General features: G+C 43.5%; 1 protein-coding gene across 6 annotated transcripts in view; it reads right to left on the bottom strand.

The window, feature by feature from the left end:
• Positions 1-508: 508 nt before the first annotated feature.
• Positions 509-15,505, bottom strand: part of LOC129707558 (disks large-associated protein 4-like) — a 206,471-nt gene continuing 191,474 nt past the window's right edge. For all 6 annotated transcript variants that reach the window (XM_055652698.1, XM_055652699.1, XM_055652701.1 and 3 more), the window contains 4 exons: positions 14,081-14,499; positions 10,835-10,926; positions 4,193-4,345; positions 509-1,875 (listed from right to left, as the gene is read on the bottom strand). In XM_055652698.1, the coding sequence (XP_055508673.1) occupies positions 1,657-1,875; positions 4,193-4,345; positions 10,835-10,926; positions 14,081-14,499 (883 nt within the window). In that variant the 3' untranslated portion in view covers positions 509-1,656. The remainder of the gene's footprint in view (positions 1,876-4,192; positions 4,346-10,834; positions 10,927-14,080; positions 14,500-15,505) is intronic.

Below are 15,505 nucleotides of genomic sequence, written 5' to 3'. Positions count from 1 at the left end.
GTATACAAACCCAAACCAATTAACCTACAAACCTGTACGCCTTTGGAGTATGGGAGGAAACTGAAGATCTTGGAGAAAATCCACGCAGTCACGGGGATAACGTAAACTCCGTACAGACAGCACCCGTAGTCAGGATTGAACCTGGGTCTCAGGTGCTGGAAGCATTGTAAGGCAGCAACACTACCGCTGTGCCACTGTGCCGTAATATAATATATTCTAAGACATAATTTATCTTACAAGTTTCTCTTATGGGAGTGACAGTACTAGCACAAGAAACTAAAGCTAGAAGGCAGCTTTATCTCCAGACATCCCTGTATGGAAAATGTTGTGTTTGTTTGATTGGAGTCCACTGACAAGGACAGTTTGAGGATAAGAAACCTCATCACTTCGTCATTTATGATCTTATCTGAAAAAGCTCAGGCAAAAGTGCATGTAATATCTCAGATGAGTACTCATTCGATAAATACATACATGCTTTATAACCAAATGAGATTTCAAACAGTGAATCTTTGAAATTAAAATCTTTTCCTCAAATTTAATCTGCAAATAATATCTGAATGTTCAAAATGTAATCTCCTGCTAAAAGCAGATATTAAAAGTGAAAATATGATCAGTAAACATTTGGCAATCTTCTAAGTATGACACTGTGCAGCATGAAGATGAAAACAATTGAGAATATTAGGCTATAGAAAGTATATTTGGACAAAAGCTAGTAGGTAGTGCTTCACTTTATGAAAGTTCGCCAACTTGTTTTGAACAGGACACTTGCACCTAACAGGATTCTTCAGTCAATCAAAACAATGGTTCTCTCCATAATTTATCTTCATCTGTATACTTAAACTAGTTATCTACATATAAACAACCACTTTAATCTACTGCTAGATTGAGGAAGTAACCATAACAAATGAGACAAATTCTTTAAAAGTTTGGCTGCAAAATCCAATAACACATTCCAAAAGGTTCAAATACCAGATTGGTTTTGATAAAACCTTTTTCCTGTATGTGCTTGTTTCATAAAATGATTCTACAATTCTGAACAGTTTTTATATCACTTCTGTACATTTGAAAAAATGTGAGAACATTTAAATGCTCTATTGCTTTGCTCTACTGAATGGTAGAGTGGTTTTACATCATTTTACAGCAGCACTCTAAATTTACAGAGCCAATGGAAGCATAATCTGCAAAGCTACAGTTTCTGCAGATGAATTACATGAATACATTTCTCAGAAGTGGCAACAACCCAATAGAATTGAGCTCTGGTTTAGTTATTCAAGAAATTTCATCTTCCTTCAAATGTTTTCATCAGTTTAAGAAGAATTGATGTACTCTTTTAAAAATAAGCAAGATCTTTTCCTGTATGCTAGATAAAACACAATTTGCTGTTGAGGGATGAACACAAACTAATTGGTTTACAGAAAAGTTGACTGCAGATAAGACAAAGCCATGCAAATGACAGGGAAGCATGGCAGCCCATGTACACATTGATGAGATATCAGAGTTGACATTACAGGATTTGGGGAGTTTGACATGGAATAGCAGTCAAATGTACTAATAAGCACTTCATTCTATTATCTGATGCTTATTGTTGCTTGTAGAATAGCACAGACCACAGAAGTTTAAGTTGGTCCAAAATGTATACAAAAGGTACGCTCCAATTCACAGACGGGTTTGTGCCTCTGGAACATATATTTCAATACTATCTGCACTCTCTGTTGCAGAGTTCTGCCGTACAGATGCAGCTCGCTTAGCTGCCATTAACCGCTTGCGAGCTTCCTGCCGTTGCTTGTCAGCTGAATCCGTCAGTTTCTCACGATTTAAAGGAGTTTTACCCTTCGCTGGTTTCTTTGGCACTGGAGGGGGCAGCTTTTTCTCTTCCTTGGGAGAGTGGGGGGAGAAAAGTTATAAATATTAGAAAAGATGTAAGTAACTACCTAAATCAAGACGGCTATTTGTAGTACAAGAGTCTTCTATCAACTGTACCAGAATTTGTTTTACAATCGTTTGTCCTAATTCTCAGATTCTGTTGCAAAGTGAAGCCTGAAATCAGTAACAATTATATTCTAAGATCAGTAATACCAAAGAAAGATAAAGCTCCAGGATAATCAAATGCTATTTCCAATTGCATTTCGTGCCATAATAAAACCTGTTCTAATTTTAAGAAAGATTGGAGGATTATCTATGTAATGACAAAGTAAAAAGTCCAATTATCATGTGCGAATGGGTACAAAATAACAATTTTTCACAACATATTTTGGAGGACCAAGAAACCAAGAACCAAGAAGAAGAACAGATTATCCACCCAAGGTCTGGAAGACAACCAAGGAAGTCAAATCTCCAAAACCTGTGGAAAATGTTAAACCTTACTCCTATGTCCTCTGGTTCTCGATTCCCTTATTCCTATCTCTCCTATGCAATCTAACCTTCCAGAGCAGCCTACCATGCAGAACCTTGTCAAATGCCCGATAGACATAAAATGCTGGAGTAACTCAGCGGGCCAGGCAGCATCTCTGGAGAGAAAGAATGCGTGACGTTTTGGGTAGAGACCCATCTTCAAATGCCTTGCTGAAATCCATGTATACAATGTCTGCAGCTCAGCCCTCATCAACCTTTTTGGTCACATCATCAAAAAACTGAGATTCATGAGGCACGACCTCCCATCAGAAAAAAACATGCTGACTATCCCCAATTTTCCTTGTCCATCTAAATGCACGTATTTCTTATCCCTCGGAATACTCTCCAGTAACCTTCTGACCACAGATGTTAGGCTCACTGGCCTGTAATACCCAGGCTTTTCCCTGCAACGCTTCTTGGAGACTTGAGTGTCTGAGCTATTGGGAGAGGTCGTGTAGGCTGGGACTCTATTCCTTGGAGTGCAGGAGGATGAGGAATGATCTTAAGAGATCATGAGAGGAATCGATCGTATATTTACAGAGTCACTTGCCCAGAGTAGGTGAATCGAGGACCAGAGGATATAAGTTTGTGGTGAAGGGGAAAAGATTTAATAGGAATCCAAGGGGTAACTTTTTCACACAAAGGGTGGTGGGTGTATCAAACAAGCAGCCATAGGAGGTAGTTGAGGCTGGGACTATCCCAACGTTTAAGAAACAGTTAGACAGGTACTTGGATAGGACAGGTTTGGAGGGATATGGACCAAACACATGCAGGTGGGACTAGTGTAGCTGGGATATGTTGGCCGGTGTGGGCAAGTTGGGCGCAGGGCCTGTTTCCATGCTGTATTACTCTGTGACTCTATAAATAGAGGCACAACATTTACCACCCTCCAGTCTTCCGGCACCTCACCTGCATTTAATGACAACTCGTAAATGGCAGCCAAGGCATGTGCCAGTTCTTCTCTAGCTTCCCACTGCAGCCTTGGATATATCTAATCAGGCCCGGGATATTTGTCTTCTTTCATACACATCAGGTCCTTCAGCACCATAACACAGACTGCCCCAGTGCGGTAAAAGTGAAGGGGAAATCCTTGTGGACCTTGCCCATTTCCTGTGCCTCTGCACAGTTGACCATTTTGATTCCTAAGGGGTCCCACTCTCAGGCTATCCTTTTTCTCTTGATGTGCATAAATCTCTTGGGATTATCCTTAATGTTGTCTGCTAGAGCTATCTCCTGAGCCCTTGTGATGTGTTGCTGGCTAACGGCACTGTCCTTGGTGAATGCCTACCAGCAACATAGAAAGGTATACCTTTTGATTGATTGAAAGGTACAGCATGAAAACAGGCCCTTCAGCCCACCAAATTCATACCAATCATCAATCACCCGTTCTCACTAGATCACACAGCAAATGCATAAACTCTACATTGACAGCACCTGAGGTCAGGGTTAAACATGGGTCTGTGGCATTGTGAGGCAGTGGCTCTACCAGCTGCACCACCCCTTTTCGTCACTTCAAAATAATCCTCAGTCAATCACATTGCCAATAAGCCAATTTAAAAATAATGAATTTCGGAAATTTCAGCCTTTGTCACAAAAATTAGTTCGCTCTTCAGGCCAGGTTAAATTAAAGTGTACATTTTAATCTCAATTTGCATTTGCTATGAAGATGCATCTATGCACCTACACCTTTCCATGGAGTATTTCTGCAAATTAATCAATCTCTATACTAGCATAGATTACAAAATATCCTTTGATTAATTCACTGGTAAGCCCCAAATTCTTGGATAAAATTGGCAGTTACCTTCTTTTCTGGCATTTCAACTAGTTGCCAGTCATTTGTCTTGAGATGATAAAGTTCATCAAATTTCAAGCTAATATCTTCAATGGAAAGCTGCAGCATATCCCAAAAACCAGCTAAATCTTGTGCAGTCGGCTGTGGGTTGGCATTTTGGTTCTACAAAATGAAACAGAAAAAAGGTGTCAATTCTAAGGAAAGTCTCATCACCATTTAGCTCCTCTTTCTTAACTAATACTAGAGGGGATATCAGTCAGAAAGGAGATAAACCCATGACAACCTTGTGGTCGTCATGCTATTGAGCTACCTTCATACACTTGCTTCAGTATCACCATTAATATAAAGTGACTTTGTTCTCGAGTCAGATCTTGTCCTCATTATATATATTTACACCTGCCACCAGCTGTCGAGATTACTCTGCACCATTCAGGAGAAATAATTCAAACAGTTTTGCCTTTGTGGCAATGACATTGGTCATCAGGTACCAGAGGCCAAGACCATTACATTTTGCATTCAAGTATTTCAGTGGAGGCATTATGCTGAACAATCAAACTGCTGGAGGATCGCAGTGAACCAGTTGCAACTGTGGAGGAAACAGACAGCTGACCATTCGGGACAGGACTCTTCTTTAAGAACGTCATCTGTCCATTTCTCTCCAAAAGTCCTGCAGTGATTTTTATTCAAGATTCCACCCATCATAGTCTCTGGTGACTCCAGACATTACTACCATGTTTCCAGAAGATATGCACAGAATCCATCCTGATCTTTCCAACTCAAATCAGATTTTCAGACTTGGGAATCTGTTGATACTTTGTTCACGCTATGACTTGGTTTTATCAACTTCATTCGTACAGAACTCACATTTGCTCAAAAATCTTTTGATTTGAATTGACAAATTGTATTTCATGTAATTATTCATGCGTTACAGGCAATGCAAACAATCCCACGGGTAACAACATGGTTTCATATCCCTCGTCTTACATATACTGTAGAACAATCATTCTCCACAGGAATGTTTTTTTTACTCAAACTTCTAAAACGAAGATAAATCAGGACTGGTTTACCCAATTAACAAACTTCCAACGTAACAGAAAACACCTTGCACTTGGAAAAAGTCCAGGAGGTTAGAAAAAAACAAGAATTCTCATCATAAAGAATTAATGTGTCAACAGACATCAAAACTGACTAATCCGACATCCTTTATATCAGAAATATTAAGCAGAGCTCATCGTGCAAGTAGAATGATCTGGCTATCTACACCAGACCTCCTCACCTCTGCTGTCAGCTATAAAAACCTGGATGCAACATAATTTCCTCAAACTCAACAGCGTAAGACAGAATTCCTCCTCATAGGCTCCAAAGCCACACTCAGCAAAATCAATAACCCCACTCTCACCATCGACGGCACCACTGTCTCCCCATCTCCCCAGGCCCGCAACCTTGGCGTGATCCTTGATTCCACCCTCTCCCTTGAGCCTCACATCTGCCATGTCATTAAAACCTCCTTCTTTCATCTCCGCAACATCGCCAAACTCAGACCCTCTCTCACACCGCCCGCTGCTGAAAGTCTCATCCATGCCTTCATCTCCTCCCGACTGGACTATTGCAACTCACTTCTCCTTGGCATCAGCTCCACCTACATCAACCGACTCCAACTGGTCCAGAACGCAGCCGCCCGACTCATCACCCACACCAAATCCTGGCATCACATCACTCCAGTCCTCGAACAACTTCACTGGCTTCCCATCTCCCACCGGATCACCTACAAAATCCTGATCCTCACCTACAAAGCCCTCCACCATCTGCCCCCCCCCCATATCTCACTGACCTCCTCTCCTCCTACCAACCCTCACGGTCCCGCAGATCCACATCAGCCGGTCTCCTCTCCATCCACAAGCCCAACCTCCGCAGTTTTGGGGACCGAGCCTTCTCCAGGGCAGCCAGGCTCTGGAACTCCTTCCCCCAACTGATCCGCAATTCCGTGTCCCTCACCATCTTCCAGTCCCGCCTCAAGACCCATCTCTTCACCTCTGCCTATCCTTAGCCCCACGTCTCCCTCCCTTTTCATCTGTGCATTAATTGCCTCATATTGTGTTTTGTATTGAATTCTGTATTTACTTTGTGTACTAGTCATGTCTCTACTATTTATTTCATTCCCCTTACATGTTTTTCCTCTACCTGCTAAATTTTTGTAAGGTGTCCTTGAGACTCTTGAAAGGCGCCCATAAATAAAATTTATTATTATTATTATTAGAAGACAGAGAAGCTTGCTGGAACAATGGTGAGTGCAGCTGAACTACAGCAAGTGTCCTGCAGGGGGCACACAGATGCACTGCTCAAACCTTGTTTTATTGATTTTAGAATAGCAAGCCTTTCACCAAAGTACCAGATACATGGGAGTAGCACAGCATTGAAAGGCCGTCAGCATCATCACTGCTGGCTAATTCTGCCTTTGACCCTCACAATTTCTCTTTTTCTTGTGCTTGTTCTTGTTCTTTTGCTAAAGAATATTAATTGCATGTTGATTTTATGACACCTATTCACATGTGTGTGTATACAGGGCTGCCAACTCTCACGCTTTGAGCGTGACACTCACGCATTTCAGCCAATTCTCACGCCCTCACGCTGAAGTCAGAATTCTCACGCTGAATTCAGTCCCTACACAGCAAAGATCCTATAGCGGAGCTATAGGATCTTTGCTGTGTAGGGACTATAGGATCTTTGTTGCAGTTATAGGATCTATAGGATCTTTGTTGCACAGTTTGTCTCTTTGCTCCACATGACAGCGATCTGCACGGATTGGGGAAGCGCGTCAGTCCCCGGAAGCGGGTGTCAGCGCTTTTGTGCGCCGTCTGTGAACGCTGCGCTTCCGGCTGCCGCGGCAACCTCGCTCGCTCTCTCCCTCCCTCCCCCCTGCCCTTCAACTCACACTGCAGTGCCAGCGCCGCCAATCCACGCTGCACCGTGCCTGCAAGACTCCCCATTGGGGAAAGAGAGGGAGGGGAAAAAGAGAGAGAAAGAAAAAAAGGGAGGGATGGAGGCAAAGAGAGACAGGGGGAGGGAATGTAGTAAGGGGATGAAGGAGAAAGGGGAGAAAGAGGAAGCGTGAGGAAAAAGAGGGAGGGTGAGGAAAGAGAGGGAGGGGAGGAAAGAGTGAGGGGAGGAAAGAGGGAGGGATGGGGGGAGGAAAGAGGGAGGCGGAGGAAGGGAAGAGGGGAGGATGGAGGGGGGAAGGAAAGGTGTGTGTGTGTCTCCCTGTGTGTGTGCGCCTCCCTGTGTGTGTGTGTGTGCGCGTCTGTGTGTGTGTGTGTGTGTCTCCCTGTGTGTGTGTCTCCCTGTGTATGTGTGTGTGTGTGTGTCTCCGTGTGTGTGTGTGTCTCCCTGTGTGTGTGTGTGTGTGTGTGTGTGTGTGTGTGTGTCTCCCTGTGTGTGTGTGTGTGTGTGTGTGTGTGTGTGTGTCTGTGTCCCTTTGTGTATGTGTCTCCCTGTTTGTGCGTGTGTGTGTGTGTCTGTGTGTGTGTGTGTGTGTGTGTCTCTGTGTGTGTGTGTGTGTGTGTGTGTGTCTCTGTGTGTGTGTGTGTGTGTGTGTGTCTGTCTCCCTGTGTGTATGTGTCTCCCTGTGTGTGCGTGTGTCGGTCTCCCTGTGCGTCTGTTGTCACATCCTGGCCTTAGACAGGGCTGCCAACTCTCACGCCACGCATTTCAGTCAATTCTCATGCTGATGAGTGAATTCTCACGAGCGGCGCGACTCTCGTCAGCAGCGGCCTCTGCAGTCCGTCTGTTTTTTTTTTATTATTTTCTGTTTCGTTTAAATGTAGTTTTTAATGATTTTTTGTCAGGATATGTGTGTGGGGGGCGGGGGATGGAGGAAATTCTAAATTCTTTCCCCTGCACGGGAGACCCGACCTTTTCTTTGTCGGGTCTCCGTTGTCGCTGGGGCTGCTATGTGGAGCAGCCTCCGGCAGGAACGACCTGGGGCTCCAGTCGCGGAGCTGCGGACGACTCACCTTCACGGAGCTGGCCGAGTCCGGAGTGGGTGGAGCTGTGGTGGAGCGCTGCTGTGGCCTGACCCCCGGAGTTTCGGAAGCTCCTACCGCAGGTCTATGGACTGAAATACCGGGAGCCCACGGGTCCCTGGTTGGAGACCGCTTTTCGGGGGCTTCCGCAACGGCGACTTCTCCCGCCCGAGTTGCGGGGTTGAAGATTACCTGGAGCGGGGCCTTACATCACCGCCCCGCGCGGCTTGGAATTGCCGTGGGACTTTGTGAGCGCCCGCCGGGGCTCCAACACCAAGACCCGGTGCTTGGCCTTGCATCACCCGGCGTGGCTTTAATGGCTGTGGGACATTTAACATCGCCCGCTGGGGGCTTTGACTCTGACATGGGGGGGTGGGGGGGGAGAAGAGTGGAGTGCAGGGGAGAGATATGTTTTTTTTTGCCTTCACAGCGAGGAGAAGATGCGCTGTGAAGGATGTTTGTGTAAATTGTGTTGTCTTGGGTCTTTTTCGTTTTGTATGTATGACTGCAGAAACGACATTTCGTTTGGACCTCAACGGGGTCCAAACGACAAATAAATTGTATTGTATTGTATTGTATTGTATTGTATTGTATTGTAGTCCCTGCCCAGTTTGTCTCTTTGCGCCATATCACAACGATCTGTGCAGTCTGGGGAAGCGCGTCAGTTGGCGGCTGTGAGTGACGTCGCATCTCTTCTCTTCTCTTCTTTCTTGGTTGGATGTGCAGCCGCCAACATGAAGCAGCCGGAGATAAAACTAACCTGGTGAATCGGTTGTAAAACATGGGGGGACCACAATGAGGCCAAACATCAAGGACCGGGTTCAGCAACACGGGCTGAATCCGGCCCGTAACCCGAAAAACCATGTTTTTTTTTCAATTTGTTTTCGCAGGGTCGGGGCAGGTGAGCCGACCTGAGAACTGCAGCCAGTCCCTGGGACGCGAGCCGACCTGAGAACTGCAGCCAGTCCGTGGGCACGCAGAATGCCAACTTGATCATTATGGACAAATTGGGCCAGCCACGTACATGTTGTATAACTCTATGCAGATCTGAATGGGCTTAGAATGACCATTTACGCAAAATTGCCCCCACTTTCCCCATTTTGATTCTTGAGATTAATATCCCTTTGCTCTGTTAACAGCGTTAAAGTACTTATGAGGTCGAGTCAGGAAAGGGAACATGTTATTTCTTTTTAGTTTGCTTTAATTTGTTAGTTGATTGTTTGTTGAGTGCCATCATTTCTGAAATGGTCTTAAAGTAACTTAACTGTTATAAAGCAGCAATAAGTGATTTTTGTCCAAACAATTGGAAATTGCATAAAATGTTTGCATTATTAGCAGGACTGCCAACTCTCACGCATTTCACAAAATTCTCATGCTCTCACGCTGATCACAAAATTTCTCACGCTTAAATAGCTGCGGGTGCTGAAAGTTCAAAATAAAGCAAAAATTGTTTTAGAGGCGAGTAAAACCCACGAGGGGAATATCAGTTGAATGCATAGTCTATTTCCCAGGATATATGATTCAAGTACTAGAGGGGATTGGTTTAAAGCAGGGCTATCAAACTACCGGCCTGCGGGATGATTTTGGGGGAAAAAAAGTAGTTTAGTTTCTCCCATGCAGATGGTGTGATAGGTGAGACACGGCGGCGGTGGTCCCAGCACCAACCACCCTCCCCCTTCCCCACTGAGGCACAGCACACACCTCCCACCCTCACCTCCGGCGGCTCTATGTCCGTCGACCGCTCTGTCCACACCCCATGGAGTTTTAACCCTGGCCCCCGGAGCCAGGAGCGGACCGGGTAAGTTGGTGCCGCCTCCAGAGCCTACTATGGGAGGGGGAACACCCCCTCCCCCCATCGGTCGCTACGCTCCCTCACAATTTCTCACTCTCAACTCTCACCCAATGTTGGCAGCCTTGGTGTATATGTGCCAGTAAAATAAAATGCTGGATTATCTTTGGTCACAGAAATACACACACCATTTCTGGAGGCGCTCTTGATGGAGAACTAGTTCTCCCATCTTAGACTTGTCTGAAGAAGGGTCCCAACCTGAAACGCAACCTATGTTCTCCAGAGATGCGGCCTAATCAGCTGAGTTACTCCAGTACTTTGTGTCCTCTTTTATAAACCAACACTGCAGCTCTTTGTTTCTGCAGTGCTGAAGGAACTCAGTGGGTCAGGCAGCATCTGTGGAGGGATAAGGATAGATAACGTTTCAGGTCTGTAACACAGGCATTTCTGACAACCCAAACATACATGCAAGTGGCCATGTTGGAATAAATTAGGCTCATGGCCAGACAGGAATTGTGAATGGATTCTTATTCAGTCGGGAACAAAATCCCCATCAGATTAACTCAAACTACAGATTTGATAAGTGAGTAGCAATTACAATGTCTATTCCGAGTATCGTTAAGGAGAAAGTCACTCATCTTTCACATAAGCTTAGTTAACTTAAAATATATAAATCTCCCTGAAACATTAGGAACCATCCATCACAATTAAGTTGAGCACATGCCATTGCTGATAACATTCTAAAGTATATATTATAAATGTCGGACCATTTAAGCAGTCCATCCTTAGTAAAGATGTCAATGATTATCATTAACTTATTCACAATAAGTAAAATGTAGATACCAGATTCTGCTCACAGAGACCATGGAACTGCTGCAATTTCTGAGACATCAAAAGCTGTGCACTACCCACTGCGCTTCGAATTTTCCCTAGGACTGAGAAAAATTAATTATTAATTATTGGGCAAACTGCAGTCCGAATCCTATCAATAACATATTTTTTAAATCAGACATAGATTACAAAAAAATCTACATAAAAATCAAGACAGAAATTTAACAACTGACTGAAAGAATGAAAATTAATGTTACACCCTAACTTGAAGCAACCTACTTGTTCCCCATCAACATCTGAAGACTAGTTACCAAGTTCTGTTTTTCTACCTACCTTCTATTCTACATAGCCTCCTGTCATGTTCTTTTCAAACATATATTAAAATACTAAATATCTTCCTGTAACGTGTTAAGAGGATGTAAACAGCTAGAGTAGTTCCAGAGATACTCTTCATTCCTCCAGCTAGAGGTTCTGCGCCCTACGCTCAAGACCCTGAAGGCATCACCTACTCCAAGGGTCGAGGAGACACTGATCCAGCTTCCTTCTAGAGAAAGTGAGCACAGTTATAAGTCAGCTGAACCAAATAATATGTAATGGTATAGAATAAAAGTAAGCAAATAACAAAACATCAGCACTGAAGTTACAGTGCCAGTACTACATCAACATAATCTGGACATTTGCTTAGCGTGTATAATTAGGACCAACTAGATCTAATTTTTCTGAAATTACTGTCCGATATCAATTGCTAGGAAGAGTATTTATATGTGGGATAAAGCCTAATGTGCTAATCAAGATTATGGATCTTTTCAAGCTTGTAATGACGGTACATAGCAATGGCTAAAAAAAAAACCCTTTTATACTGAATGCAGTGAGAAAACTAAGTTGTTTGAAATATTTTAATTGACAAGCTAGACAGATTTTAAGAAAAGGGCTTACATCTCCAATTTTGTTTTACCAAGTCAGTGTAATATTCACTTTTATAAGTGAAACCCAGAATTAAAAAAATACATTTTGCACAGCTTCAGAAAAACAATGAGATTTAATAACAATTATTTTAGGTGGTTATTTGTGCAATTAATTAACGTCAATATGATGAAAAAATCAGCTGCTTTCACTACTGAATAAAGGCCAAATATATTCAGGTAGATTTACCAATTAGTGTATTATTATCTTAAGTGACATCTATAATAAGCATTTAAATGACCATTTTGAAAATCCAGTCACAAAGACTGAGTGGAATCACAACGGCAAGTCCAATAGCAAGGATGAACATTTCCCACTCTCCAAGAGTGCATACAGTTCCATAACAGTGTTATAGTTCTGTAAAATTATATTATCACTCAACAACCCGTTTCCTTTTTACGGTCATACTATCATAAAATATCATCATATATATGCTCCAATCCTGCCTCATTTGGTTTTTGATTGGGGAGGGGTGTTCAAAGAGAGGAAAGATCAGGCTGTCAAGCTGACAGATCAACAATGGTCACTTTGGTCACTACTGGTGCTGTCACGCCAAATCAATCACACCTTTCTTATCACTGTCACATGGATATGTATTAGAAAGGACTGGCTAAGTGCACTGGGGAAATTAAACATGAAATAGAGTCTTTTGTATGATATTTATTTGCCTCATATTTGACTCTGCCATTAAGTATGGTAACTCACCAGAGTATGTATAGTTTAATGGTATAACAGTTGTCAAATTTAGAAGATTATAGACATGGCCTAATTTATTTCACTCTCTAAACCCTAATGTCGGAATGTCTAAGTGAAATTTGCAGTGGAAGCACTTTAGTTTAGTTCAGAGATACAACACGGAAACAAGACCTTCAGCCCACCGAGCCCACACCAACCTGCGACCCCCTGCACATTATCACACTAGCGACAATTTACATTCATACCAGGCCAATTAACCTACAAACTTGTATGTCTTTGGAGTGTGGGAGGAATCTGAAGATCTTGGATAAAACCCATGCGGTCACGGGAAGAACGTACAAACTGATCAGCGACAACGATGAGTCAGCCTACAGGGATGAGATCCAGCACCTGACCACCTGGTGTGCCGACAATAACCTCATCCTCAACTCCAAAAAGACGAAGGAGATTATTGTCGACTTCAGGCAGACCAGAGGAGGCAGTCATACCCCCATCCACATCAACGGGACTGAGGTGGAGCGCGTCTCCAGCTATAGATTCCTCGGAGTGCATATCTCGGAGGACTTGTCCTGGTCCCTCAACACCTCCAAGCTGATCAAAAAGGCACAGCAGCGCCTTTACTTCCTTAGGAGGCTCAAGAAAGCCCACCTGTCCCCCCAGATCCTGACCAACTTTTACCGCTGTACCATAGAGAGTATCCTGACCACCTGCTTCACGGTATGGTACAGCAGCTGCACTGCTGCGGACAGGAAAGCACTACAACGGGTGGTGAAAACCGCGCAGCACATCATCGGTGCCCCGCTCCCTGCCATGGATGCCCTCCACCGAAAACGGTGTCTGAGACGGGCTGGGAAGATCATCAAAGACCCCTCACACCCCAACCATGGACTGTTTGCCCTCCTCCCATCAGGGAGGCGGTACAGGAGCCTCAGGTCACGTACCAGCAGGATGAGGAAAAGCTTCTATAACAACACAATCACACTGCTGAACTCGGAGTCCCGACGATAGACTTCTCTGGTCCCTCCGTCCCCCTTTGTTTAATCATTCTGTATTTCCTGATTATTCAGTATCTTCTCTCTTTCTATTTTTTTCTTGTCTTTTCTCTTTATGTACAACTACTACGGTCTGACGCAAAACTGCATTTCGTTGTACTGATACTTGTATTTGTGCGATGACATTAAAGTTGAATTGAATTGAATTGAATTGAACTCTGTACAGATAGTACCCGTATTCGGGATCGGACCTGGGTCTCTGGCGCTGTTAGGCAGCAACTCTTCCGCAGCGCCACCGTGCCGGCCTTGGCCAGGCATACACAAGAATAAACATTTCTTAAGTGCCATTTGCGAAGTGGCCTTGGCTTGATCTAATTGTAAAACAAGTTTAACATGATTTTATCGATGTGATTTTGTGCGCTCCTGATAATACATCCGCAATCAAACACCGCGTTCTCCTCTCCTTACGGTATTAAATCGACAAAAACTCAAAAGAATCAATGAGATGGCTTAAAAATAAAGCTTGTCATCTATATTTCCATTTTTACTTCATCATAAAGCAAATCAAGAACCTGCAGTGAATTAAAATATTATTTTATTATTGTACCTTCTTCAGAAAGATTATTTTCTTTGGTTTCTTTCTCCATTTGATGACACCATCCTTCCATTCTTTCTTTTTCTGCTTGTAACAGTTTCAAGAACCAGTAGCCATCCCGACAACAGGAAGAAGCATGCACTGGTTCGACAGGAAGATTGGTAGTAGATTCTAACCATGGTTCTGGTGGTGGTAAAGAGGATGGATCTAGAGCTGGGTCTAAGTTATCACTGTAAGCAAAAGCTTTATTCTTTGTCTGCGAGCTTTTCGCATGCTGTCGTACAGAAGGTTCACTGTTCGAGATATGATGATGCTGGTTTGAATCAGAAAATTGATTGCTTATGTCCTGGGATCCAGCAGTAGCATTACTACATTCCTGTGTATCAGAGTCAGTTTCTTGTTTTGACATCATGGTGCTGGAGCGACTTAAACTGTTATAAGGAGACAAAAGTTTAGAATTACTTAGCCACTCCAACTTAGTTGGTACAAGCTGGATTGCAAGTGGATGATTTGAACAGTGTTGTGATCACCATGAAATACCACCAAAAGATATACCAAATCAGAGTCCTTGCACATCATAAACACTAAAATATACAATCAGCACTATACAGAGGTCTGAATTAGTATTTTCTTTAACAGCCAAAATAACCGAAAGGTGCCGAAAGAAAATCACAAAATCACAACAAGGTGCTATTTGGCTGATCATGTCCATGCTGATTGAAGAAGTGGTACCCAGCTTTCTCCCAACTTCCCTGCAGGCCATGAATCTTCAAGTACACATCCAACTACCTTATAAATGTGGCGATGGGGAACACTACCGCCCTCCTCAGTAGCATCATTACAGTCATACTCTCATGGAATGTCATCAGATATTTGCTCGAATACAGCCAGTGCCTGATTTTAAGGTTTTGTTTGGGGGAGGGGTGTTGAAAGAGAGGAAAGAGGTCAAGCTGCTCACCTGACTGCTGCTCACCTGACTGCTGCTCACCTGACAAATCAACATTGGTCGCTCTGGGCACTACTAGCATGGGCAAGCCAAATCAATCATACCTTGCTTACCGCTATCATGTAGATATGTATATAACTCCCCTCTAATCCTTCTACTGGTCTCTTTAAAATCTCTGCCTCCTGGTTTTAGTCATTCTGCACATTTACTCCACCTGGACACGTCAAAATTCCATTTAGTCGTCTTTAAATACAGGAGAGGTGCCAGAGACAGGAGGGTGGCAAATGTTGTGCCTTTATTCAAGAAGGGCTGCAGGGTAAATGCTGGGAACCATCGGCCAGTGAGCTTAACATTTGTCGTTGGAAAGTTACTAGAGGATATTCTGAGGGATAGGTTATACAGGTATTTCGACTAACAAGGGCTGATTTGTACGTGGGAGGTCGTGTCTTACAAATCTGATTGAATTTTTTGAAGACGTAACCTAAAAGGTC

Source organism: Leucoraja erinacea, chromosome 21 (genome assembly GCF_028641065.1).
Source record: "Leucoraja erinacea ecotype New England chromosome 21, Leri_hhj_1, whole genome shotgun sequence".
In the NCBI taxonomy this organism is placed as follows: Eukaryota; Metazoa; Chordata; class Chondrichthyes; order Rajiformes; family Rajidae; genus Leucoraja; species Leucoraja erinaceus.
The sequence above is the reverse complement of the archived record's forward strand: the minus strand, read 5'-3'. Positions and strand labels throughout refer to the sequence as shown.